Source organism: Bombus affinis, chromosome 13, assembly GCF_024516045.1.
Source record: "Bombus affinis isolate iyBomAffi1 chromosome 13, iyBomAffi1.2, whole genome shotgun sequence".
In the NCBI taxonomy this organism is placed as follows: domain Eukaryota; kingdom Metazoa; phylum Arthropoda; class Insecta; order Hymenoptera; family Apidae; genus Bombus; species Bombus affinis.
In genome coordinates, this window is record NC_066356.1 from 11,908,402 (window position 1) to 11,936,099 (window position 27,698).

A 27,698-nucleotide genomic window follows, 5' to 3' on the forward strand; every position below is an offset into this window, starting at 1 on the left:
AATTTAGAAGTAATAAGTAAAAAAATCTGTTAACGAAATCTGCGTAGCTGAATTAGTATGCTTTTATTTGCGAATTAATACATAACCTCGTCTTGAAACACATCTTTTAGTACAATTGTATTCAAAAACATTAATTCTTTTTCAGCATTATCCTACTTGGTGAAGAAAACTGTAAAGATTTGATAGAAGCGCATAAAACTTGTATGCGGTCATTAGGATTTAACATATAAATGTAAATTAGCTATATATTATTAATTATTATATAACATGCTCAGGTTGCATTTTGAACGAAAAATGAAGTAAATAGCATTTACTTCGTGTAACTGATTTAGTATTTCTCAAAACAATGTTAAAATACTAAGCAATTTCTTTAGAAATAAACAAGTTATTTTGTTTGTATCAGATGTACTGTTTATTTAAATTTCCTTAGCTGTGTGAGCAATATATAATATCGGACATGGAAATTGAGAAAGTATTTTTTCTTTTAATGGTGTAAAACAATCACACACAAATTGGGAATTCTAACAAAGCATATATTTTAATTTGACATGTGAGTAATTTAAAGTTCTTTTTACACTTGCTTAACAATTCCATAACTTGCTTTGCCTGAACATTCCAAAATATTGAACATATTCTTAATGAGCGTATGAAAAAATATAATGCAAGTAATAACCATATCTTTGCTGTCAGTCATAATTATTGCATCTGGTTCTAGTGAGTAGAAAGACAAATGTTCACTCAATTAGTGCATTTTATAAATTATCAAAGCTATAAAATAATAATACATTTTCTTCTTATACCTTATACCTTTCACAGTAACAAACATCGAATTTTTTGATAGTTTACAAATTTCTTGAAAATAACAAAGGTGTATCAATGGTCATACGTGTATCAATACAATTTATAATATACAATAAGTGTAATGATAATAACAGTAATAACGCAGATAATTATAAATATAATAGTGGAAACAATGTAACTCGTTTAATCGTGTAATATAAATAACAAATTAATGGACTGTCTTGCTCTCTGATCTTCTCTCGCAACGTTGTTCTTAACTTATAAATTAACGTATGAGTAGCCTTAATGTAATCCAATAATTAAATAGAATATCCGAAAGTAGTATGAAAGTAGTTGTACTTTATGTATGAGTGAAAGAAGTGTAATACAACGAAGAGTGTGTGCAAGAATGTGTATATGTATATAGATAAATGTATATATAATATATGGAAATATGTCGTCTATTCTTGTAGACACTCCAAAAAAAGAAGCAATGATAATAAAAGTTGATTAGAGAATAATAATCTTTGACGGTATGTAAAATTTGTTATCGCCACGCGCATTGCAATATGTTGTTATATTGATACTTTTATTGACTAAAAATTGACGACATTTTGACAACAACGTTCATAGAAATGTAAAGTACAAGTGAAAGAGAAGTTAAAACACGGACAATGGTTTCTTTAACGTTCTGGTCACGTGGAGTGTCTTCAAAAATAATTAGAATCGGTGATTAGCATTTAAATCGATAACAGCATCACAGCTACGAAAGAGTCTCGTTCTCCAAGATCTGCCATGGCTTTTTTCGCTGATGCCACCGATCGGCATAGGACGATTGGTCGACTAAAAGTTAGCACAGCCTGTTCGGTGCGACGAAAATTGAGCAGAGCATTATGACCAAGGAATGGCGATCGAATTGATTCTATCCTTCAAATTCATCGTGACTGTAACTTTCCTTTTCAAGCACACATCCCCTAATATGATATTTTCAGGGCTGAGTCTGAATTAAAAAAATGATCGGTACGCGTAACATATAGACACCCCTCCCATTTTTTTCTTTTTTTTTTTTTTTTTTTTTTCTTAGAAAGTACAACTTTTATAGGTTCATCGGTCAATTTTAACTGCAAAAATTCTGAGCCACGACGCAGGCTTATTAGATACACGTGATTTGAGGAGCCAACGAATGACGGCGAAAATATGCAGGAATATATCGTTAAATAATACTTCTGCAACTACTACGGTGGAGCAAACCTCCTAATGATAAAACTTAGAACATTACGATCATGTAACTTTAAGGATGCTGGAGAAAATTGGTTTGAGGCAGTCTATCGTCTTCCCAAAAGATTTAATTCCTTTCCGGGCCAGTAAATCTCACCTATCTTGTGGCAACCGAATCAAACGTAATACTTTGCTTTCCTGAAGCAAGAGAGATGATTGTGATTTAATTTAATTAGCCTTCTTACAATAAATAATCACATCTATAGCAAATAAGCGAAAAGATAAGCAATAAACGAATAAATATATGAAAGCTTACGTGATACTCTAAGTCGGTTTCCATGATACCGGTAACAGCAACGACTTGATACTGTCTCGCTTTCATCGCTGCAATCGACTTGCGTACCAAACGCATCGCACCAAGTGCACTACTTGTACTGTTAAATTGTGCCATTTGTGCTGGACTATGGCTTGGATCGAGTACTAACATTGTTATTGAACCATCTCTTAACTGTTCTACTCCTATTATTGTTCTACTATGACCTACAAATAATGAAATGTAGTTGCCTTTCCTAATTTCCTCTTTACCCTCGCTTTTTGAATTCCGTTGTAAGTCTTTACCTTGATGCTGCAAATAAAGAGGTGGCTTGAAATCATCGCACCGCTGGAAGTATTGTAAAACCCAATTAAACATTTCAGGGTGTCCGCCATCAGAATTAGTTGGTGTATAAAAATCTACCAGCTGACACCTGTGATAGAAACACGATGTATAATGTGGTTCTAAAAAAAGATGATAGAAATTAAAGGACATACTTTATTCTTAGACTAGACAACAGTATGACTACTTCGGTGGGACCAATCCATTTTCTGGTGTTCACCAATTTTCCTCCCAACTGTTCAGCTCCTTGAGTATCGAAACCTTGGGCCCAGGCCCACTCTATCATTTTCTGAAGTCTAGAGATCGACGGTATGGAACTTCGTAGTGGATTCTTAGTAGAACTACCGCTACCCAAACCAGAATTCCATGCTTTATAAACTAACTCGTTGTACCCTGTATGTTGCAAAAGTGACGAAATTAACATTTGCAAATTTCTATAACCACATCCCCATCCTTTGTCCCCATAAGTAGTTGCATAATGGTCTACAGTAGAACACATCCAGGTGCTTAATACATTACTACATGCTTGACTGACAGCCCGTATCTTGGAAACTAGCCCTATAAAGAATCGATGAAGTAATAAAAGGTATTCGTAACGTTATAAGTAAATAGATGTGGGAAGAAAAGATTATAACCGCGTGTACAGGAACTGCCATCATCGATGCCGCTGCTTTCAGCTACTCTGAGCTCGGTCTGTCTTTCATAATAATCAGCAATCGTCATTTCGCCGGAATACACAGCCCGCTGCATATTGGTGACACTTTGTTCTCTAAAATTCCCCTGATTGTCCATTCCATATTGCGCCCTTAACATCTCAAATTCACGTTGTTCGCGTAATTTTCTAAGCTCCTTCTCAAGTCTTTCCATATCCTTTGCTAACATTCTGTCGGTAGACAAGTCTGGAGTTATAGGAGATGGAGTGCACTTTTTACTGAAATGTTCTTCAATGTGTGCAGTTAATTCGTCGTTGCTTTTAAACGAGGTACTGAAGCAAACTGGACACGCAGGTGTATCACTACCCATGGTTGCTTGAGCCGACTGGGAAGCTGCACCATTTGCAGGGCTTTGTAAAAGAAATATAATAATTTTGATTTTCAAATCATACCAATTTACTATAGGCACAGCTGATTATTAGGCAGGCATGCAATACATATAAATCTTACTTTACCTCAAGATGTCTTTGTGTTCTATGTTAACATGTAGCTCAAGATCAGAAGAATTTGGGAAAGATGTGACGCAGAGTGGACAGTTGAAGACACCATCGCGCGATGGTGGAGATTCAGGTGGAAAGGACGGCGATGTGAGATCAAAATGTTGTCTGTTGATATGCTCTTCTAACCTTAGTGGACTGTCAGAACTGTAAGGACACATGGGACATTCTTGTACTGGAAGTTTTGGCGAAGCATGGGAACGTAGTTGCAAATTTAGGCCTGAACGCAGCGGAGACCCGTGTCCAGCTGCTCCTTCGATAACTGAAAAGATATTCTGGATTATGTCGCATCAAGAACTCGAGCTATACCAGTTGAAACTTTATCAAATTTCTTAGTACCGTTATTAACATTTCCAATGTTATTATTGTTATTATTATTATTCACATTTGCACTAGGAATCTGTGGTTCCACTTTTGCTATTTCTTGCTGCTGCTTAACACGTGGACTGAACGAACTGCTCCAACCATTTTGAAGAAGCGGAGGACTTGGAGACATAGTTGGAGAAGGACATGGACCGCGACATTCGTCGTCTCTTCTATCATCCACTAACGAATCGTCATCGATAAATGCCATCAAGTCATTCTCTGGAGTACTGTAATAATTGAGATAAGTAGTTATCACCATACACAAATATTTTAGATATACACTGATCGTAAACGATACTTGTATGTACATAAAAAGAGTCAAGTATTTATTGCTTTTTACGACGAATATCTAATTCATATGCTGTTTTCCCTTTGTAGTCTTTTATCATGTTTCATACGATTCATTTGAATCTATAGCACTGTCTACACATGGCCACTATATAGTTGACAAACGATAGTCGAATAAAGACTAGGAAGAAGGGACTTGGACATAACTACGTATAACAAGAGAAATATTAAACGAAGTAACTAGGATTAATGATAATTTAATGCTTCTTCGGCGGTGTCAATTAATCTATGGTTAATTAACTAGTAAACAAATCGGATCATCAAACACAGAAGGACATAGCCCGTAGATAAGTATTCAGTAACTTTGTATGACGGAATGTATACATGTATGTAGTAGCGCGACATCTAAGGCCCATTTTTGCCGCCATTTCTCCTCGCAATCAGAACAGTTTGAACGGTTTATGATGTATTTGTAGGATATTTATGAAGAAAATCATATATACAAGATTAAAAAGATAATTGCATCATATATACCTTGGTGTTAGATAATCGAGATGGGCACTGTTAACGTGGGTCAACATTTCCGTCGGCGAAATTTCGCCTAAATCGCAAAAGGGGCAATTTGCGGCTCCTTGGAGGTGGTAGAAAACCATATGAGATCTCATCTCTTCGTCATTGAAACCTTCCAGGCCGCAAATTTCGCATGTGTAATTCATTTCCGGTGGTTTACTGGTCGCCATTTTTATTACATGCAATCAAATCACTCGCCGACCTATAATAAAAATAAAAATGCGAATTATTAAACCGTCGTTTATCGAAATCGCTCGTGCAAGATCCTAATCGACGTGCATGGAATCGTGCGTCCGTGTTGAATCGAGTCTTAACATCCGATAACTCGGCTATTTAAACAGCCGTATCGTATTATAACGAATCAACCTTTAAACGATCCAACCAACATCGTGACAATGGTCAGAGAAACATTGCCATTGACGAAACATCGCAGCGGACGGTGCGCTCCTCGACGAAACGAATAGCAGAAAAATTAAAGCAAAGGTTTAGACAAAGTAACTCGCGACGGTACATGAAAACCGCACTGTCGAGTATTTTCCTCGGAGAATCGATAATTGAATTCAGGGTCGCGTACAAGCGATTGTACCGTGGTTAGCCGTTAGGTTTGTCGCGAACGGGATATTGTCGAGCGGCAGCACACGAAAACACCGTAACACGGGCAAAACTAGCGTACAGGCTCGTTTCCGATGCACTGTGTCAGCTGATTTAGTAGAGGCAAAAGCCCGCACAGCTCATCCGTGATGCAACGATTACCACGAATGGAAGACGTTTCCCAGTACATAGGACGGTTCCGCGTTCGTTGAATCGCAGTTCCGCGTGTAAGAGGAAATGCAACGCGATCCCTCACCTCTGCTTTATCGCCTGAATCCGTTTCTCGCTGTCGTGTTCGCGTGTCAATCAATGCATTTCCGTGGCCGGCGAGAATCCCATGGCTCTCGTTCCGCAAACAAGAAAGCTTCGACGAGAGAGAATCGCGACGACGATGGCGACGTCGACGACCACGTTCACAACGGCCAGAGAGAATCACAGAGGATCGAGAGGAGTGCTGCACACTTTCGATGTCGTTTTTCCGAGCAAGCGGAGGTCGCGTACCTTTTCGCTCGCTCGCTCGTTCGCTCGCTCGCTCGCTCCCGAGGAAACTAGGCCAACCAGTGAATCGCAAGAAGAAACGAGTACACGTTAGGTTGCTGGGTTGGGTTGACCCATTTGAGGTCGCGGTTAACGCGTGTACTCTCGCACTCGCGCCTCTAACTCTTCCTTGATATCCGATACCCTCGCACTCACCCAATTAATAGCATCTATTTGAGCGCGCGAACCTTCCAATCCACACTTTTTTTCCACGCTCGTTTTACACGCAGCAAGGCGTCCGTGCAGGCCACAGTGCCTAACACGGCGCCTCATTTGCCTCCATATGACAGCGCCAATCCACCCCGACACCTTGACGGAAAGAGTTTATCGTTCCACCACCCCACCGCGTCGATTCTCCGCCACTCGCTCGTCCGGAGGGTTGCGTTTCTGTAGAGCGGAAGGCGCTGGCCGACGGCGCCACCCTCGAACCACCCGACGTCGCACGCGGTCGGTAAACCTTTTCTCGCTTTTCTCCCTTAAATCAGGCAACGTTAGAACGTTGCTTACGATCTTATCGGAATGCGGGCTTGATATAATTACTTTTTAATAGTTTTTAATGTCATCCGTTCGATTCGCCGGCTCGAGCGGAATCTCCGCTCTCGTATAGTTTCGCTTAGATTCACTTGGAATCGAATCTACTGGAATCGGCGAAGCGACGGGGACTCGCGTTGCGCAGCGAGGCAAATATTCACGACAACAAATAGCATGTATATCGGGTTACGATGACAACGCGCTCAATGGAGGCACTTTTAGCGCGCAGGCTCGGGATATTTGAATCTTATTTATGATACTCGGCGTTTATGTTTCCGAGTTACGGGTTTCAGCTTTTAGCCGGTATTTTCAGCTAACTCGCTGGTCGTGCAAATAACGAGGTCTGAGTCGTGGCTATCGACGATCTTAAAGGTTAGCCCGAAAGCCCTGAAATTCAACCATCGCGAGAAATGGTATATCTCCGATGGCCAAGACGTATGTAGAAGATGATCTGTGTTTCGACGAAAATCTAACCTGGCTAAAAACCATCAGTTTCTTTCCGTTCTTTCCTTTTGACCTTTTCGTTCACCCGAGACATTTTTCTACGCGTCAGTTCTTATTGCCGGCTCCAATGCGTTCCAATTTCTCTCATTGTATTCCCTATTGTTCCTCTGCGATTCTACGACGAGGTTTTCCATAATGACAAGCCGGCAAACGGTCTCGACACGGTGCATTATTCGAATCGCAAAACGCAATCAGCTTTCAATGGTGAGTTCGTTTTCGCGAATGATTTGAAAGCGCTGGTATTTCGAGGATTCGAAGAGTGCGATCGATCGTTCGTTCCTATGGAAAGCCAAAGGGGAAGCTTCGTTAGGCGAATGTTACGCTCGAATGTATGCTTGTTCGTAACGTGATCAAATGGGAGGTAAACATTGGGAATTCTGATCGTGCTTAAGACATTCCTTTGGCACGGTAGAAAACGCGCGACAAATTTACGCGAGAAACTCGATTTCTCACGATGGCTAGCAAGGAGCAAGCTGGTCCTCGATTTCTGTCCGATGGTCGATGCTAGTTCATTGACATGCAGCCGACGATTGACGGAGGATGCAATGTTCACAGAACTATTTGGTCTTTCCCCTTGGTCACGCGCTCGCCCTATCCCTCCTTCTTCCTTTCGCTCGTTCGAAGGGTGCGTGAGTCAAATACTTGAAACGCGCATGCACGGAAAGTAAATCGCTGGCAAATTTATTGGACAGCTTTTCGACTCTGCACGACGATCGATTCGATTGCCACGAATTTCGATTTGGCCAATTTTTCATTGAAAAATCGTTCTTTCGTACGGTATATACAGTTCTCGGTCATCGAACTACGATCGCTCAGCAGTACTTTCGACACGTTTTACTCTTACTCCTTTACTTTACTTTTACTTTGCAACTTCTCTAGACTCTAGAATGTCGTCTAAAGATCATAGATCGTGATAGTATGCAGTAGCATGTAGCCTATAGTAATGGGAAATTGGAATTCATCGTCACTGGTGCTCCGATAGATGCATAACATACCGTCCAATTAATGCTCGCCATTGGATAATTAATAACCACTGCGACTACTTAAGTGAGTTAAGCCGAGCCGAGCAAAGTCCGCATTGCAAAAACGTTTCTGGCACGATCTTCCATCGATGGAATACGTTAAGATCAGCCTCGTTCCTAAAACAACTGGAAAAACCTTCGTCCACTATTTGACCAGAGAATATACGTAGCATCCAACATCGAGAAGATTATAATAAAAAAAAAGAAAAAATCGTGTTAAAAATTTTCAAATTTTCGAACGTCGAACGAAAACGAACAAGCAAAACGAGACAAGCGATTGCCCATTTTCGTTACGAACCAATCGTCGAATGATCGATTATCGATCGTCGAATGTGCCGGCAGAATTAAATACTTGTACGTTAATCGCACGATCGTCGATTATTTCTACAGCGTAGTATCGTATTAAAGTGACAATTGTAGCTTAATATTCTCGAAAGGGACAGCATTTGGGTTAAAGTAGATGTTCGGTGAGAAAATTGTACGACGTTCCCTAACCGCGAATGTCGTGAGCATCGCCAAGATAATGCCATCAACCGTTCATTTTGCAAATTAGTCGCCGAGCGTACCAAGTTACATTAATAATGGTCTTTATAGCGTACAAAGCGGCGACGATGCTGCGACGATGCTGCGACGACGCTACGACGATCCTGCGACGTAAACCGGTACACATTTGCAGAAACTTTGCGAGCATTTATCCATGTTCGACTTGGAACTGGTTTCATCCACGAGTCTTTTTTTCTCCCGTCTATGGACTACGAATTTCCCTTGCCGAGCTTTCGTATTTTCCTGCAAGGCCGCGCGACCATCTCGCCTCGCGAATTGTAATTATACGACAGTACGAATCGTATGATTACCGACGATAAAATTGTTATCGCAAATAACGGTCCGATGCGTTTGGTGTGCGCGTCCACCATGAAACAGCAAGCCTGCTCTAAGGGATAAAGTGGATAAAGATGCAAAGGAACGAACAGAGAGAAAGAGAGAGAGAGAGAGAGAGAGAGAGAGAGAGAGAGAGAGAGAGAGAGAGAGAGGGAAAGAGAGTCGAGGAGGAACAATCCGTCCGCAGCCTACGTGCGGATTGAAACGGATTTATCGGCGGAATAAATTAATAAATTACTCGACCATCGAGTCGATTGCCTTCACGAGGGGTTCGAACGGAACCCGCGTCCCACAGCGATGCATCCGAGTGGAAATTTAGTCAATGAATCTCGAGATTATTCTACCGCGCAACTTATATTTCCACTTTGCGTCGCATCGATACGGGATATCGCGTTTTGCCATCATAATTAGCTCGCACGCCCACGCAAAGGCAACTCGATCTCTTTATTTCATATTAAATCTTACTTTGATACATACGTACGTCGAGCGACTGAAAACGGTACCGTATAAAGAGCGCAGTTATCAGAGAATAGCTTGCGATTGCTAAAGTGAATCACATTCTGTCAAACATCTTAGTAGAACGAACGGTGTCCGTGTTTCGACGATAGTCGACGACGAACGAATGCTCGCCCGTAATACGTCTCAATCGCTATCAGAGGAAGTACAAGCGCGGGTTATCAGTTTACCCGGTGCAGGAATGTGGCTTTCTAACCCACGCCACGGGCCGAGCTGGTTCCTTCGAATTTATGACTTTCGATGAGATCTCGCTTCGACGTACAGTCAACGTTCGCTCAGAACCGTGATAATCCGTTTGCCTGGAGATAACGAAATCCACCAACGATCGATACCAGCTCTTGTTTCGTGTCATCCTCTGTTTCTCGCTCCAACAATATTAACTCAACTTCTAAATATGAAGATATGCAACGATAACTTGGAACGATCGAAAGAAAGAGAGAGAGAGAGAGAGCGCGCGAGTCACGAGGCTTCTTGAAACGAACGGCGAAAAAATGCATACCAAGGGTCGTGTAGGTACAGCCTGAAGATGTCACGATCACAATAGCAGTTGCACTGCGTGACAACGACAACGACAACGACAACGACGCGCCACGCGTCTTTTCCCTCCTCCCACACGCAATCCCTCCGTCTCTATCTCTCGTTCGGGCCTCTCCTCTCTCTCTCTCTCTCTCTTTCGACGTCTGGTCTCCTTCTTCCTCTCACCCACTCAGTCGAGTAAAAAGCTTACCGAAGCGGAGAGCCGAGGCCACGAGTGCGACGAAAAGCTCAGTCGTTCGCGGACTGCGCTCCAGTGCACTTGGTTTTCGCGCTAGTCCGCATCTCGCCGACATGCCAACTCTGTCGCTGTCGTTCGCGATCGTTCGTAGATTTCGCGCGCCAGTTGTGTTTTAAGATGCGCCGATGGTGTCAGTGATCATGGATCTCGAGACTCGACCGCGATTTCATGGAAACGCGCGATATTCAACGATGCTGGTGATCGGGTTGTCGACGGTGATGTTGACGGTCATCGTCGTCGCCACTCCTTTTCTCGACGCTGTGCAAGGTAATTTTCTATTTCATCTTTATTTCCGACTCTGGGAAACGCCAGTTGGTCGTTGGAAACGAAACGTTAGTTGGTCCAACTCGCTTGTTCCCGCTGCTAGTCGTGTTATCGAACGGCGATTATTTTTAAAATAGCTCGTGTCAACCGGTCGTGTCTCGGTCGCGACTCCGCTAAAATACAAAATTCAGCGAATCTTTGTCAACTTTCTCGTCGGAGACGATATCGGCCACAACTTCTGGCCACATGTGCGCACTTGCCTTCCTTTCTTTCCCCTCTTCGCTTCTCCTTCCGTATATTAATTCTCGCCGCTTTTGTCAGCCTTTACTTTTTTCAGCCACTTGCGCCGTTCGATTCGCGCGGTCATCTTAACGCTCTCCCTTCTTCGACTTTATCGTCAACGTGCTCGAGAAGCGGCCAGCCATTTGTTTATCTAGTCGCCGTGTGGCCAAGTACGCTCAAGCGTCGACGGAAACTCTTCGCTTCTCAAGCGAATCGACCCGACAAAAAGCCGCTCCTCGCCTTGGGCCGCCTTCCGCAATTTTTCCTCGCTAATTGAAACTGCCATTGCATTCGTCGAACGTTCGAAACGAAACGAAACGAACGTACACGCCACCGTCAACGAAACACCAGCGATTCGTGGAATTTCTTAAAAAATGCTCGTTCCGCGTTTCGTCGCCCGTCTGCCGATCTTTAATCTCTTTCTGTCTCGAAATTTACATGGTGCACGTGCGTGTGAACGAGCTGTCGCTAACGGTCCTTCGCCCCTGCCTCTCTTCAACTCGGTTCGAACGCCTCTTGTACAATAAGAGGAAAGAGAGTCACATACATACACATAAGCACTTCTCTCTTCAGAGCCATTGGCGGCCGCGTATTCTCGTATATGCCTGTACATCTATGTACATACACGTCTATGTATATATGTACACGCGACATAGGCGTATAAGCGCATCATACGTATTCGTATAGGTTCGCGTTCGTACAGAGTTCGCGAGGTGATAACGCGTCGCGCATTTCTCCGATCCTCTCACCTTTTCGCTGCACGCGTGTTTCCTCCGCTGCGTGCGTCGCGTCAGCGTGACTTAATATCCGCGTTATCCGTTGAGCGCGCACGCGACTCGACCGATTTCGTGCTAATTGATATCTCATAAATTCTATGCCGAGAACCTTTTCTCCCTGTTCCGTTCGAAGCGAAGGCGACGTTTATATCTCTCCGCGGTAAACGTCTATCAATCGGCGTACTCCTCTCGCGCACCGTGTACCAACGAACCTAGTTTCCAACAACCAGCACCGATATTTATGCGCTAGACAAGCTCTAGCTGTCGGTTTTATCGTCGATCGAAAGCCGTCGTTTCGGTAGAGCAGGCGTTCGTTTCGCTTGTTGAGAGTCGCCGTTTAACTCGCCGCTTGTTTCTATCAACGATACACACCTAGGCAAGACTTTGCGCCATGGTCAAGCTCCTCCGATAAATCTCGCGCGTCTCCAAGTTCTCGTCGATTCGTTCGTTCGACTCGCTGCGGTGATAGTGGCGATAAAACATCGTTAAGGTGTCATTCGATTGCAGTAATTTCAGGCTGGATGCGCCATCAGCGAAGGGCCATGAAATAATATCTGGTTGCGCGATGAACGAGACAGAAGGGAGGAAAAAAGAAGGGATAAGAGGAACGTTGTCCCGCTTCGGCGTTGCGCCTCTGGCTTTTGGCCGCGTTAGTACGCAAAACCAGCCGGATCATAGTAATTTTAACGCGTGCCTGTTTGCGCGTAAATCCTTTCTATGCCGCGCGTGCAATTTCGCCTGTCTTTCAGCTGGAAATTGGAACGCGACGTTGCGCAAGCGATTTATCGCAACGCTACTCTGAATACATCGATCGACCGATCCAACTTATCAATTAATGCCTCTTAATGATTCGATTCGTCGTTGATCGCTCGCCAAACGGATCTTTATTCGTCGAAATCTTTCCCACTTGCTCCTCGCTAAACCTTCTTCGCGTTTTATCGTCGCGTCGTTCGCGTCGTCAAAAAGTCTTCGTAACGTCACCACGCTCGCAATCAGACGACCGTGAAAGCAGAATCTACAAATAAGATGACGAGCAATTTTTCAATTTCCTGACCGATTACATCAACTGTTCCCTACTCGAACAATCCATTTTCATTTGATCGGGCCGATCGATTCAAAGCGGATTCCTCGCTTGTCGTTAGCTTCCTCTCATCATAAAGTGACGTGAAAATTTCCAATCAACGACCGAGGACAAATTTACATCGATCGTGATTACATCGATCAAATTTGAAATCAATCTGAATTGAAAATTGAAAATGTATAAAACTTACGAATACAACGTAACTATCGGTATAACGAGTAATTATCAAACTGTTCCGTTTCTTTTCTCTTGCCTTCGTATTTCACCAATAATTACATCGTACAGTACTCTGTAAACGTTGGTGTATTTTCGTAAACGACTGTATATCGTCGTGATAGACAATTAACGTTCTTGCAACTTTTATTCTCCCGTCTTTTACGAGCGACGTTGGCCGAACGATCCGCTCGTTTCTCCGTAAAGGACAAGATCTTTACCAACCGGATCGTTTAGTACATAACACATCGGAGGATATCGGAGGATCGCTGATTTATCCGCGTCTCGATTTTCAATTTCTCAGCGCTGTCACAATTCTTTAGCGGTAATTAAATGACCGTCGGTTCGGACAGCCAGGAGACGCGTCCCGTTACATGATTTTCGCAACAGTGTCCGCAATTAGAGACGAACAGTCGGAACTTCCTGAAAGATTTACGTCGGTGCTGTTACGGTGGAGATTCCGGGGCAACGATTTCTTTGGACCGGTTGTCGCGAAACGCGTTGCTGAAAAAAGGAACGAGCACGCTACGCCGCGCCGCGCCGAAACGAAGGGGTTAAAGGAGAACGCGACTCGCGATCGGCAGGGCCCTGACACGCTCCACCGGCCAGCAGCGTGTATATGCAGCGTAGAGCGTGCGGAGTGTAGAGTATAGAGACATACTCTGCCTTTCGATACATGTCCGTGGTGTGTCGGCAGAGTGCAGAGATAAATAAACGCATAAAATCCCTGTGACAGCTTCACGCCGGATAAAAACACGTCGAGAGACACTCGGTATATAGTATCTCGATTCGCTCCTTTTTATCTCTCCTTTCTCTCTGTTCTCTCCTTTCTCTCTTTCTCCCATCCCTCGATAAAATTCTACGAAATCATTCGTCAATATTCGATCGATCCTCTTCCTCTCTCCTTCGTCGCCTTCGATAAACGTCGGCAAGTTGGACGACTGTATCAATTCCTTCCACCCTTTCCACTGTCCGCTATTGTGCGCAATTATATTTCCATTCCGCGTCTAACGAGCAAGCGCGTCTACGTCGGCGATATAACTTGCGCCTGGTGCGACGAAACGGGGATCCTTCGGAAGACGAAAACGCCGACACGAACGAACGAGCTAATTAGGCCAGCGAGTTCAACGAGTCAACGATGATCGTTGTGATCGATTGACTTTGCTCACCCTACCAGGCTCTGTCCAAACGGGATACTTTGTCACGCGTATACCAAGAAAGCTACTACTACGACAATAAATGTCCTTTCGAATCTATGCGAGTGGTCGGTTCGTATGCAAATTCGTCCAAGGTTTTCCCGCTTCCTGGCTTATCTTACATCTGCTGGAAGGATTGTCATCGTCAGGCGTGGGAGAATCGTGCGAGTTTTACGAGTGCAACGACGTGGATGTCACCATTCGCGCACGATATGGCAATGGGAGGCGCAGCTGCGAGAATAGGCATGGCCCTTTTATATGCAACTATACCGCGCTCTCCTCACCCACATGCGCGATACGCGTGGCATACGCCAAGACATTCGCGTTGACGCGTTTCTTTCGATTTTCCATTGAAACAACGAGCCAACGCGCGTTTTTTCTAACCGTTGAAAAAGAAGAAAACAGAAAGAAAGAGAATCTCGATGCCTGATTGAGCGATATCGAGAGAGAGAGAGAGAGAGAGAGAGGAGGGGAGGTCTGAGAGATTTCAAAAATGATTCTGAAAACTTTGTCAGAGCCGCTTTTAAACTTCAACACCGAGTTCAAAGAGACAGAGGTTTTGCTCGTTCCATTTCATCCGGCTGGATAAAATTAAGGGGACTTTCGCAGCTTAGATCGGGCTGGAAGTCGAATGGCCGCGAACGACGTTGGCTATTTTTGTGTCGTTCCTCGAGAGAAGCCACAAACCCGTTACGATTTCAGGGGACGCACTTGCCACGGCGAATTTCACAACTCCACCACCAATTTAGCCACCGACATCAAAGACCATTTTCCTACCTTTCCTCTCTAACCTTTCGAAATAGGTCAACGATTCTTCGATTATTTTTAGCAATTAGATTACGCGGTGATTTCTCAGACATAGCAAGACAACTTGCGCGTCCCTCGTGAAATCGATATTCGACGGGCCCCAGCTGTTATTTCTCTGACGAAAACGGGGAACCTTAACCTCGCTTTTCCTATTTCATCAGCTGCACAAACTTGTCGCGTGTTAAACGCTCTTACGTTCCTACGCTCGTACGTACTGCCTGAAATAAACGAATAAAAAGAAAGAAGAAGAAAGGTGGAAGAAAAAAAACGAGGAAAGAGAAATAGGCTGCCGACGACGAAGAGTACACGATATACGAAGCGAGTCACGCGGACAAACATAGTTAGCCGCAATTTCTCTCCGACTGCTGTCTATTAACTTAATTGTGTAACACGCTTCGAACCCTCTTCTTGTCTCCAGGCTCTCCGTGCCTCGTGTGCATCGTTTATCGTGTGCCCGGCATCCACGATTTCGGTCCTCGTTCAAAAGTCAATTCCACCGGAGACTGGACCCGCATATTATATCCGTAAAGTCGTAAAAGATCACTTACGACTTGCGAGTTACGCGCGGCTGCCGGCACCGACGCATCGCTCACCGCGCGTCTACGTTCTCACCGTGAGATCATTTAATAAAAATAAGGTTCGTGTCACGAGAAGAATGGAAATTGCGCGATAACGAAATAAAGATCTCGACGCTCTAAGGAATAGCGTAGAAACGTTACTCGTATCGAACTGGACGTACGCATTATCCGTAATCGTATCGTTCAAAGGCAGCAACGACCGCTTGACAGAGAAATTGTTCGCATTAGACGACAGATTTCTTTCTCGGATCACACTTTCCGATCGTTGAAAGAAATTGTCGCAGCTGCGTCCGGCACTGCGATACTCAAATAATCGTTGAACGACGCGACGCACAAGTTCAATTTCCCGACCCGTTCGCAAAGGATGACGGAGTAAAACGATATAATTAGAAAATACGTATTCCAATATACGTAATATGTGTAAAAGTAATTTCCGGTAATTGTCCGTGCCTTTTCCAAGGGTCGTCCGGTCTCGACGCGTCCCGCGTACCCTCGTCCGGCACCATAAAGGCAGATCCTTTCTCTTTCCAACTGACGCAACGCAGGACACGCGTCTGTTTCGTGTCTAAGGAAAAGCGGAGAAAGGATCGTAATACGCGACCTCTCCACGGATCCTCTCAATGGATCGTTGCCATATGTTTTTGCGTCTACCGAAAAGATCTGACTTGCCTCTATGCCTTATTTGTTCCAGAGATGTCCTGCTGTTCTATGGCTGCTGGATCTTGTCGCAATGTCTGCTCCAAGGTACCTCCTTTTCTCTCAATTTTCTATTATGCGCTCGCTATCCTAGAGAGACACACGCGGTACCGCTTCGACTCGACCGCTTCGACAGAATAGACGGTTCCGGTGAATCCCGCAAATCTGCCATGTGCCTCACCAGCAAACACGTTCGCGGTACGCGGGAAACAGTAGCCGCAAGATTTTCAGAAATATTTCGTATATTCCCGTTCTATATGACTTTTTTCCCACAAATATTTTATATACGCGCGCCTTATTTCTTCCTTATAATTTTCGTTACACGCATGAAACGATGACTAGAGAGACTATTTCCGTTATTTTACAGTAACGAAAAAAAAGGAAAAAGAAAAGAAAAACGCACGCAACTATTCGCTATTCGTCGACGAACGCAGCGAACAAGCAGCATAAAATTCGTCCAAACGTTCTACCGCGTCTATTAATTATGCGCGCGAAAGATCTCCGTGGGAATGTGAAAAAGATAATTCCGAGGAATATAATTTCACGGGGCGAATGCGATATCGCTGGCCCGCTGATAAATATCGGTGGCCCGACCCCGGCACGATAGAGGGTAGAAAATATGCCGTGTCCACGGATATATTAGGATCTCTCGGGAATAAAAAGGAAACTGCGCGAGAAGGACGAAGCGCGACGGTAGAAAGGTGAAAGGAGAAAAAGAGGAAAGGCACGGTGGTTTTTCGACAAGGGCCCCGGTTCGGAGCGACGCGACGCGACGCGACGCTACGCGGGGCGCACACGTGCTTGTAGCTTCTTTAAAAGTGGCTGCAGAGGGCCCCTTTCGAGATAATATCGGGGACACCGGGGCCCGCTGAGAGATTTACGCACGACCCCCCTCGGGGTCCCGGTCGGCTCATTCATACGCAAATATTACGAATTGACGCGCTCCGCATCCTCCACCAGACACGGTATCAATGATATCGTGTTTCCCCGCAATTTGTACCCGCGAAACCGAGTATTCTCCGCATCGCTTCTCTTTCGCGTCTAGCAACGCGAAACGCGGCTCCTCTTCTTCGTACAATTCTACGCGCTTTAGATTTAAGGGTGGTCGATAACGATAACGACAACGACAACGATCGATAAACGTTTCAATCGCTTTTCTCGCCTAATGCGCGCATCGACGAATAAACGCGAAGCGATCGATTAATAGATTTAGCAGTAGCGTCCGCTGGAAATGGCCGGAAACGGCCGCAAACGGCCGCAAACTCTAACATCATCGTACGATCATGCATCGTGCGATGCCTGCGGTTATTTATATCCAGGCATGTTTCTACCCCCTCCCCCGCTAATAGTCGAATCAAAGTTAATAAAACCGCAACTTGCATTTCGATAAATAGTGCATCGTGATAGCGCCAAACCGTTCCAACAGTTCTACGCATTTTCTTGTAATTTCAAATGACGCGAATTACGCGAGTTTCTGTACTATTGCGTGCGTTGTGTGATATATTTTGAAATTCCATCGGCACCGTTACGACACGCGTTCCTTCGACTATCGCGAATCGGAAAACCTATTTATACGTGTAAAAGATATTTATGTACACAGATATTGACCGCAGAGATTCTTTAAAAAAATCGTTAACAATTTCATTGGAGAAACGTAAAAATCGCGGAATTTGATCAAACCAGATTGACGAAACTAGCTTTACGCGCTACGCCTTGTACATAATTTATAAGGGCGATCAGAATGCCTGGTATCTAGCTATGGTGGAAAAGTTTGGCGAGAAAAACGCACCCCTTTCGAAATGGCGACGAGGCTAAGCTGTGCATAGCTCCCAGAATATACCGCGACAGAAATACGTGCGTCGTCTCCGGTTCGCTATCGTTTACGCCCTTAACGTTTGCAACGTAGTTCGACCGGAAAGTTCTATTTAAAACCCTTAATTGCTCGATTATCGCGAATTAAAATATCCCTGTCGCTAACAAGTCCTTTCGTAGAGGATCGTCAACGAAGAGACAGGAAGGAAAAACGACGATCGATTTAAACGACTTAAACGAATTACATTAAAATACAGGCCGTAATACAAGCCGGGCTGTGGCCAAGTCCTAACAGGACCCACCACACGCCGATGGATAGTCGTAACTTGTAACCGTGACGAGACTGCGGGATAGACCCGCGCGTCCTCGTACGATCTACGTCGATTGAATTGCGAATGAACGCCTAAATGGTACAACAGTCGATATCCGTGCGGTGGTCTATTGTCATTCAGTGACCAGCAACAGGAAATCGTGGCGACCGAAGCGTACTCGTGTCCTTGATTCTTAATAACTTCTAACGCGTCGTACCTTGCATTCGTAATCGCGGAAATTCCCATCGACAGATATACAGCTGTCCCGTTTTTTCTTCCTTTCCACTTCCCACGAATCCTTCCAATCTTTTCCCATCCATCTTTGTACGGTAGACGTTCGAACAAGAATTGGAGAAAAAAATAAAGCAAGAGGAGAACGTTGACGGCAGCGGTGCTTTCAGATCTCGCTGGTGGCGTTGGGGGCAGAAGCAGAGGCAAGGGAGAACGCGACGCGACGCTTGCTGGAGTTCTGTTCCCTCGAGCTGGTAAGCCGTTTTTAATCGATCCTTTTAATCCATAGTCGACAGTCAGAGACGGTGTCGAATCTGAAACGATGCCCGCGACAATACGTTAGCGTTAGCGATTCAGGAGAAAAGGGACGCGGCACTGCAGGAGATGGACAGATTCGCGTTACAAAAGACTCTGGCGATACGCTTACCTTCTCCTTACGTTACACCACTCGGTTTTCATTTTCTTTCTTTTCTCTTTTTTTTCTCCCCTCTCTCTCTCTCTCTCTCTCTTTCTCTCTCTCTCTCTCTCTCTGGATTAGTCCCTCGGCTTCAACTTTTCCTTATTCTTCCTTTCAGATGGTATTCTGGGACTGCGTCAACACGACTCTGAACGGTGAGAGTGCCTCGACTCGATCTTGCTAACCTCCGTTTCACAGCAACGCAAAATTGTTAACTAGTTTTGTCCCGACAGAGGTAAAGAGATACGAGAATTGGACTGGTAGGGGTTGCTGTCACTTAGCGCTGAATCCAATATGCCGATCAACGTGCGCTCTCTCCGGATCCCGAAGGGATCTGAACGTATCCTGCCGGCCGAGCGACGAGCCTGAATTCTTCTCCTGTTTGGAAAAGCGCGAGGAAGCTGAACACTGTTGCAGCAACGTATCCGACGACACCTGCAGAACAATTTGCCAGGATTTGTTCTACAAGCCCAGAAAGATTTCAAATCTCAAATTGTACAGTAGCAAGGGATGCTTCCATCAGATTCCAAGGTGCTTGAAAACCGTGGCCGAGGCGAAACACGCCGAAGATCCGAAACAACGTAAGTAAATAAAAGTTGACGATTATCACGTCTGATCTATCTCTCTCTCTCTCTCTCTTGTAACTCTGAATCCGTCAATCGTCTCGACACGTTGACACTATAGATCTACATTGCTGTAACGTGGCTACCAGTCCAGCCTGTCTGGAAACGTGCAAGAAGATCCTGCATACGGCGACCACCGACCAAGAGATCATGGACGCGTTGACGGACAAGTGCAGACCGGTTCTACCTCAGTCGCCGTTTTGGAGTTGCCTGCTCAAGTCTGGCTCGTCGAAGCCGGCTCGCCTACCTCTAGATGCGGGCAAATTGTCGTGCTGCACCAAAGCAACCAAGCCATCGTGCCAGAATCTGTGCTGGAGAGCGTTCCAAGCGGACTGGGAGTCCGCGTGGCTTCAACTCGACGCAGAGTGCTTGTCGTCGAGCCTGGAGGGAGAATTGAGACGGTGTCTCGAGGATACCGACGATCCGTGCGAAATGGGCTGCTCCGGGCTGTCCTATTGCACCCGATTCAACGACAGGTCGACGACACTCTTTAGGTAGAAAGTCAGCGCGTTTCGGTTTGGACCGCGGCCAAACCTGCTTCCATTGCTTTGTCCCATTGCTATTCTTATTACGCTTCTCTCTCCTCTATTTCCTCCTTTTCGTTGCTCCGTAGGAGTTGTTCGGCCGCGGCTGACGAGGCAGCTAAATTGGAAGCTGATCACTGGGCCAGAGGTGGAATCGTTCGTGGATTAGGCGTGCCTGTTCGAGCCGCCGCTTCCTGCCCGCCGGAAACTTTACGCGCAGCCGCGTGCTTATTGCAGCTGAGACCGTGCGAGGCCAGAATCCACGAGACGAGACTTTGTCGAGAAGATTGCCTCGAACTGATGGCCAGTTGCGTGGACTGGTCGGCCATCAACGGTCCCCATACGGCAGCCACATTGTGCGCCAAGCTCTCACCGGCCAGATCCGATGCCTCTTGCGTTTCTCTAAGACCATTTTTAGAAGATGCCCAGGATAACGAGTCGGTGATTCGTCTCGAGGAGGACATCGTTACCCCTTGTAGGAGTAATCCTTGCGCTCACGGTGAGATCTGCCAGCTGCTTCATTTCACCCGACAAGCGTACCGTTGTCTACCAGCTTGTTCTCTCGGAGAAATGTCGAAACAGTTGGTACCCGTGGGATCCTGGGTACAGATACCAAGGTACGACCAACAGGGTTGTCTGCGTATCTGTCAATGCACGTTGCACGGTTTGGAGAAGTGCAGAACCTTAAACTGCTACAAATTCAACTCTTGCTGGGTGCACGACCGTTTCGTCGCTCACAAAGCCAACTTCTATCTGGAATGTAACCCCTGTCACTGTTTCGAGGGCGAGTTCACGTGTTCGAAGAAGAATTGCGGCGAGATACGCGTACCTTCGTTACCCTGTGACTGTCCGGCTCATTACGTCCCCGTTTGTGGAAGATTGGGCTTCACTTTTGCATCCGGTTGTCTGGCAAAGTGTTCCGAGATGTCCGCCAACGAAGTAGAATTCGGCAGCTGTTCCTCTCGCGACCCGTGCGCGTCGAATCCTTGCGACAGCACGGAAAAATGCGTCCCGAGAACCACAGTGTGCTTGTCCAGGCTGCAGAAATCTTGTCGCCAATACGAATGCGTTCCTCTCGATTGCGATCCCCGAGACGAGGCCAACGGTCCGGTTTGCGACAAGGAAAACCGCCAACATCGCTCCATGTGCGCCATGATTCGATCCGGGGCCAGTTTGGGCTACAGAGGACATTGTCTAGAGGGGTGTAGCTTACGCGGTCCGGTTTGCGGTACCAACGGGGAGATCTACACGAACGAGTGCGCAGCGTGGGCGGAAAGGACGGTGGTGGATTACTTTGGTCGTTGCGTGGCTGTCGGGTTGATAGGTGATCAAGCCAAGCCTCGTTGCGGTGATCTGGTACAATGTCCTCCGTTAATCCAGCCATACTGCGTTGGAGTCACACCCCCCGGTGCCTGTTGTCCTGTCTGCGGTGGGGCGGCTAAGCTCTTTTATTCTAAAAAACAGGTACGTTATTCTCCCCTTCGCCCTTTTACCTTTTACGGCATAGCGTTTTGCCCAACTTATTTTTGTTCCTTTTCAGTTGGATAGGATATACTACACGATGGACGAGGACGTGGACAAAGATTCGGTGGCGCTCGAGGTCCTGTTGTCAGCTCTAGCACGACAGATCCAAGTGGCGCAGTGCGTTCTTCGAGGCATGATGACGCCGGACCTCGACATATTCGTTATAGTACAGCCTACGTCGAAGAGACCATCGCCGCTGCAGCTACGAGCTTGCGTGGCCGAGACTGAGAAACTAGTTACCAGAATTTCGGAGAGGAGCCCTAGGATCACGACGGAAGTACTGTTAGGCGCGCTCACCAGAGCGGAAATTGCTCATAGCTACGTATCAAGTGCCATGACCATTGAGGGAAGCGTTACGCGGCTCTTACTTGCAATTCTCCTTTATACTATAGTTTTATAGAGAATCGGGACACATACGGAAACGTACAAGCGTATAGGAGACACGTCGGTCGATCGCGATAAACGAGCGATTCGTTTGTCGCATTTTTCAAACGCGCTAAAGCATTTCTTTTACCTAGCGGCGTTACCGTTCGTCGCGGTATCGTCGAGTCCATGACTGTGATTCCTCTAGTGCCTAACGTAACATACAGAAAAGTAGCGTGTATTTTTCGTCTATCTTTTAATATTGCCAAAGAAAACGGAGTACGTGGAACATGTACAAAGACACATAATTAGCCGCAGGCAGAAATACGCCGCTATAAACGGATCGTTAAAGGATGATTATGTTGGCCGTTGTAAGCTGTAAATAAAGTTTCAGGCCTGACTTAAGTTACCAAAACAAATTGTCGATTGATCGTTACATTATATTCTCTCCGTGAATACAATAATACAATGGATAAAAAAAGGTCGAGTCTGTCGAGCGGTCCAAATTATTTATTCACTTGTTTCGCGTACCTTTACTTCGAAAATCTGAATTATTTAATTACGATGGTTAATCGATTTGGACCGCTGGCAAATACTTTCGCTCGCTGAATCGGTACTCCGTAGACCGTCAAGCAGCTGCTTCGAACATTATTGTACCGTTAAATAGAAAGTGTTTCGCAGAGACTTTTTGTAACTTTAATAAATTTCTAATTTTACTCGCACGTTATTCATCAAAGTTGCGTATATGCTACAATGCGTAGGAATGCCGCGTACAACGAAATACGTTCCTCTTTTCCCTTTTTTACAGAACCTTGTACCGACCGCGAGATGCGGTATGCGCTCCGGACGCCTGTAACTTGATCAGTTCTTCCTTGATCAAACGCGAAACTTCCGCTTTGGCCTTGCTGACTGCCAGCTCGCTGGTAGATTCGATGGCGAGATACAACTTCCTCTCTCCTTCCGGTGGTGCTTTACCGGGTGCGATGTAAGTCCCTCTAACCGTGAGACCTGCCTCGGAGTACTCCGAGATCTGAGCGAGAGCTTCCTTGCTTGTAACTCGCCACCTAGCCTGTTGCGGAAAATCGTTGATCTCCAATTCTTCCTCGTATTTGCGGAACGTTTGTTCACCAGCCTCTGCGTCGCTTTCCACTAGATCCTCCTCGCGTGGTTGGTAATTCAATTTCGTGTTCAACTTGGCAGCCAGCTGTTCGGCAACCGTTTTCGCTGTAATAAGATTGGTGGGACCAGCACCTTTAAGTATAGCTTCGGCTGCTTGCTGCGTTGCACCCTTCGCCTCCGCACCTAGATTCTTCGCAATGTTGATCTTGGACGCCAGTCGCCTGGCCAACTCCAACTTGTCAGTCGCGCTAGCTACAGGCTGACCAGGAACCGCGATATTGGTGGCGGAAGGTCTGGCGATTTCACGAACCGTCCTCTTTGGAGCAAGCATGCTCTCGATTTGTTGATCGATGTCGTTCTCTATATCCTCGTCGTCGGAATCTTGCAATCCCAGAGCTGCCTTTTGGAACTTTTTCTTTTCGTTCGCCAACGCTGCCTCCGATTCGTCAAACTTGAATCCTTTACCACTGAAACCACCGCCCGTGTGAACCTTCTTGCCGTCTGCCGCTTGTCGAGCTTTGTATCCCTCCCACAGTTGACGCAACGGTTCCGGAACGGGGACACCCGCTAATTCGTGAGCACGTAAAATATCACCCGCGTAACGTTCCTGCTCCGATGTGATAAAAGTGTACGCGTACCTGTAGACAAAAGGTAATTCTCCGTTCGTTTATCGTTCCAACGATAGATAAGATAAATGTTACAGCTGGATAAAGAACAGAGAGAACTTACCCCTTGTTGCCGGCTCTTCCCGTTCTTCCGCATCTGTGCACGTAATCCTCGTAGTGATTCGGGCAGTCGTAATTCACCACAAGCACCAGATGCTTCACGTCCAGACCTCTGGCCGCCACTGACGTTGCGACTAACAATTTTGTCCTGCCAGCCTTGAAGTCCAATATAGTCGAGTCTCTGTCGCATTGGTCGATACCTCCGTGAAGCGACATACAGGAATAAGAGGCTTTCATGAGATCCTTGAGTAAGGTGTCTGCGTTCTCCTGCTTGTCGACGAATATTATAGCGGAACCTTTATCTTGATAGTGACCGAGGATTTCAAGTAACTTGTAAAACTTTTGATCCTCTTCGAGAACTACGACGTGCTGTTCGACGTCCTTACAAACGATCGATCGTCCTCCGACCTGAACTTCTACAGGTCTGGTTAGAATTCTTCTTGCCAATGCTTCCATTTGCCGAGGGAACGTCGCGCTGAACAGTACGGTCTGCCGATCTGGCCGAACGTTTTCCATAATACGCATAACCTGGGGCTCGAAACCCATGTCAAACATTCTATCCGCTTCGTCAAGAACCACGTACGTTACTCTGCGCAGGTTTGTTACCCTTCCGCTGTTGGCGGCTAGCATATCGATCATTCTACCTGGCGTACAAACGATTATCTCGGCGCCTCTCTTTAGCTCGGCTATCTGTTCCGATATACCGGTCCCACCGTAAACGCAGACATGCGACAGCCCCAGAGACTTTGTGAACTTTTTCGAATCTCTACCGATTTGCATGCATAGCTCTCTAGTTGGTGTCATGATCAACGCGATCGGACCATCGCCGTCTGCCAATGGTGGCTGATCGAGAATATGCCTGAACATTGGTAGCAAGAAGGCCAACGTTTTCCCACTGCCCGTCTTTGCTATGCCTATCAGATCACGGCCAGACATGATCGCCGGGATGGCTTGACATTGAATAGGGGTTGGTTTCTCGTAACCGAGTTTCTTCAACACCTCCAACTCTTTCTTCGTGACGCCACACTGTGCCCACGATTTAATGGGCTTCGGGCAACCTTTGCCTTTCACGCGAATACCTTCTAACTCCTCTTTATACGCTTCCACTTCTTCCGACGTCATTCTCGCTAAACAAATCGAACGTCAATAATTAATCAAAGAGCGAGAATATCGTGCGAACAATATCGTAATAGGTAATCTCGATCTTACCGATCTCAGGTACTTCGACGTAAAATGATTTTCTGAACGGTTGATACTCGGTCGTTGCATGATCGACTTTGGCTAATTCTCGCTTCTGTTTGTTCGCGATGCCAGCGGCTGTTTCGTGAAGATTTTCGCCTTCCTCTTCGCTGGAATATTCAAGACCATCTTGATTCTGTTCGATCAATTCGCCCTTTTGCTTCTGCACTTTCTTTTTCGCTACACCGGTGACGATAACAACGCCACCGCTCTGAGTACCCGCCGTCCCTGTGCCGTTATTCGCGTTCTTTCCACCTTTGCTATCGAGTTTGTTCACCTTACGAACTTCCTCTTGAACCTATTTCAACAAAATCATTCGCAAACCTTTTTTTACCCGCGACACATACGCGCGGCTTAACCCGGTATACATATACATATACATATACATACTTCTGCCATAAAGGCATCAAGGGGATCGACCTCCTCCTCGTCGCATTTAGCTTCTTCCTTAACTTGTTCCGCTTGCTCTTTCGTTTCTCCGTCTTCTTTGCATTCCTTGTTGCTATTTTGGACAACAGGCGTTTCTTCATCACTGTCATCCTCGAGGGACCACTTTTTCATAGGCAACTGTAGGTTTGCTAAAATGGATGCCTTACCGTCTTTCTTCGTTGCCTCCAACTCTTTCTTTTTCCTTTCGGCGCGCCACCTCTCTATTCTTTCTCTCCTCTTTTGCATTTCCAATTCCAATCTTTTCTGCTCTTCCTCCTGATAAACGCACCATTTTCGAGTGAAACCATCTCTTAACGATTAGTTATTAAACAAATTGCTCGAATAATACAAATTACCTTGTCCAACTTGGTATGATCGAACGGCAATTCATCGCTGTCGCCTTTCTCTTTCTCCTTTCTCTCTCTCGATCTCGATCTATTCGACCGATCTTTGCCCGAACGCGAAGACTTTGAGCCTGTAAGACGCTTTTCTTTACTGTCGCCGCTAGTATACCGAGAACAATCAATATCGGCACGTTATTTCGTCGTATCGTATGCATCTCGAATATAATTAAAAGCAAACACGATACGCTAACATAGTTTCCCTCGTAATCTGGAAACGCTTTTTAAGAAAGTTATAACGTTAACGGATCCATCTATCCATTCCTACGCGAAACGTACAAAATTGGGAAGAAAATAATATTTTTGCAGCGTAAGATATATTTAATTGGAAATTAGAAATTACGCGCACACACCGTTTCCTGTCTCGATCTCTGTCTCTTTCGGAGCGATCTCTTCTATCTCTGTCACGATCTCTGGAACGGCTCCTTCTTTCCCTGTGCCGACCTTTATCTCGTTCTCTATCCCTATCACGACTCCTAGACCGCCGTCGTTTCTTCTCCGGTGTGGCGGATCGCGATCTGGATCGCGATCTAGATCGCCTTCTGTGATGCCTGTCCCTGGAACGCGAACAAGTCGAATATCACAAACCGGGCTAATAATTGGTATCGATCGAACGGAATTGGTAGTTTATAACGGGAAAGATAAGAAAATTAACCTAGAAACGTAGTCGAGTCGAAAGGTTCTCACTTACTTGTCGCTACTTCGAACCATGATCGACGATGCTACTCAACAGCCGAAAGATTCTGTTGGGAATGTAAATGTTTTTAATAGGGGAGCATTTACAGCGATGTTTTTCTAATTTCGTCGGAAAATAGAAGAGAAAATTACTTTCGTTTACAAACGCGTAGCCAAGTTCCCCTTGTCGTACAGGTGCTGCCACTGCTCGATCGCATATTACCAACGACGAGACGAACTAAAATCAGAAACTACGCTCGCTTGGTACGGTAAAACAGTCTGGATAGGTGGCCAGCTCGAGGTTTGCGTCTAGGATAAATTTACGTATCCGTCGTATAAAACGATCGCATATTCGCATATACGCATATACGTTAGATTAAGATATTAAACATCGACTATTTGCTTTCGAATTAAACGAAACGAAGAATCGAAGAATCGAAGAATCGATCAATGGGAGGAAACGTTTCATCGGGATTGCCGTTGGGATTAAATGAGCAAAATCTCGAAACGGATGGTTCGTTGTTCGGAGGAATAATTGCCAGCTGGATTTAGACAAAGTTCGCATGCCAAGGCATCTGCCATACGCGTGCACGTACGTACCGTAAGCGTGAGACAAGACGCGTGCAAGACCGGAATAAATACTCTGAAATCGTCGATCGTCGATTCCGCGGGGTTCTCCTACCTCGGTTAACGCTACCTCGAGAAACGTAGAACGATGGGAACGGGGTCACGTAATTAGGATAAAATAATTTAAAAGCGTCAAACCGTGGCATCTGGCGATCGGTCATCGAAACTCGAAATAAAAAGAGCAGATGGCGAGAACACGAGGAGAAGGAAAGTTAGTTAAGCAGGTGCGTAGCTTGGCACGCGACAGGTGAACGTCGCGATCGCGCGTACCTTTCCCGGTGTATCTCAAGTTCGAAGGGTCGA

The 27,698-nt window shown here is 45.6% G+C and overlaps 3 protein-coding genes across 7 annotated transcripts; 1 reads left to right on the forward strand and 2 right to left on the reverse strand.

The window, feature by feature from the left end:
• Positions 1 to 512: 512 nt before the first annotated feature.
• LOC126923183 (zinc finger-containing ubiquitin peptidase 1-like) lies at positions 513 to 18,864 on the reverse strand. 5 transcript variants are annotated; one of them, XM_050736413.1, is made up of 9 exons: positions 18,676 to 18,864; positions 5,052 to 5,289; positions 4,203 to 4,456; positions 3,822 to 4,125; positions 3,289 to 3,716; positions 2,809 to 3,211; positions 2,617 to 2,744; positions 2,315 to 2,538; positions 513 to 2,196 (listed from the first exon to the last, which is right to left on the reverse strand). In XM_050736413.1, the coding sequence occupies exons 2-9, from the start codon at positions 5,255 to 5,257 to the stop codon at positions 2,152 to 2,154; spliced, it is 1,992 nt and encodes a 663-aa protein (XP_050592370.1). In that variant the 5' UTR covers positions 5,258 to 5,289; positions 18,676 to 18,864; the 3' UTR covers positions 513 to 2,151. The 5 variants fall into 5 exon arrangements, with proteins under 5 accessions (XP_050592370.1, XP_050592372.1, XP_050592369.1 ...); XM_050736415.1 differs by lacking the exon at positions 18,676 to 18,864 and adding an exon at positions 10,167 to 10,240; XM_050736412.1 differs by lacking the exon at positions 18,676 to 18,864 and adding an exon at positions 5,935 to 6,635.
• LOC126923177 (reversion-inducing cysteine-rich protein with Kazal motifs) lies at positions 10,420 to 22,896 on the forward strand. Its single transcript, XM_050736380.1, has 8 exons — positions 10,420 to 10,709; positions 16,331 to 16,383; positions 18,860 to 18,943; positions 19,265 to 19,301; positions 19,380 to 19,727; positions 19,831 to 20,263; positions 20,383 to 21,757; positions 21,834 to 22,896. Exons 1-8 carry the CDS (start codon positions 10,568 to 10,570, stop codon positions 22,215 to 22,217), a joined length of 2,856 nt encoding a protein of 951 aa, XP_050592337.1. The 5' UTR covers positions 10,420 to 10,567; the 3' UTR covers positions 22,218 to 22,896.
• Positions 22,600 to 27,023, reverse strand: LOC126923175 (probable ATP-dependent RNA helicase DDX46). The gene is made up of 8 exons (XM_050736378.1): positions 26,922 to 27,023; positions 26,785 to 26,836; positions 26,447 to 26,650; positions 26,049 to 26,196; positions 25,654 to 25,968; positions 25,234 to 25,561; positions 24,029 to 25,151; positions 22,600 to 23,937 (listed from the first exon to the last, which is right to left on the reverse strand). Exons 2-8 carry the CDS (start codon positions 26,802 to 26,804, stop codon positions 22,983 to 22,985), a joined length of 3,093 nt encoding a protein of 1,030 aa, XP_050592335.1. The 5' UTR covers positions 26,805 to 26,836; positions 26,922 to 27,023; the 3' UTR covers positions 22,600 to 22,982.
• Positions 27,024 to 27,698: the final 675 nt, after the last annotated feature.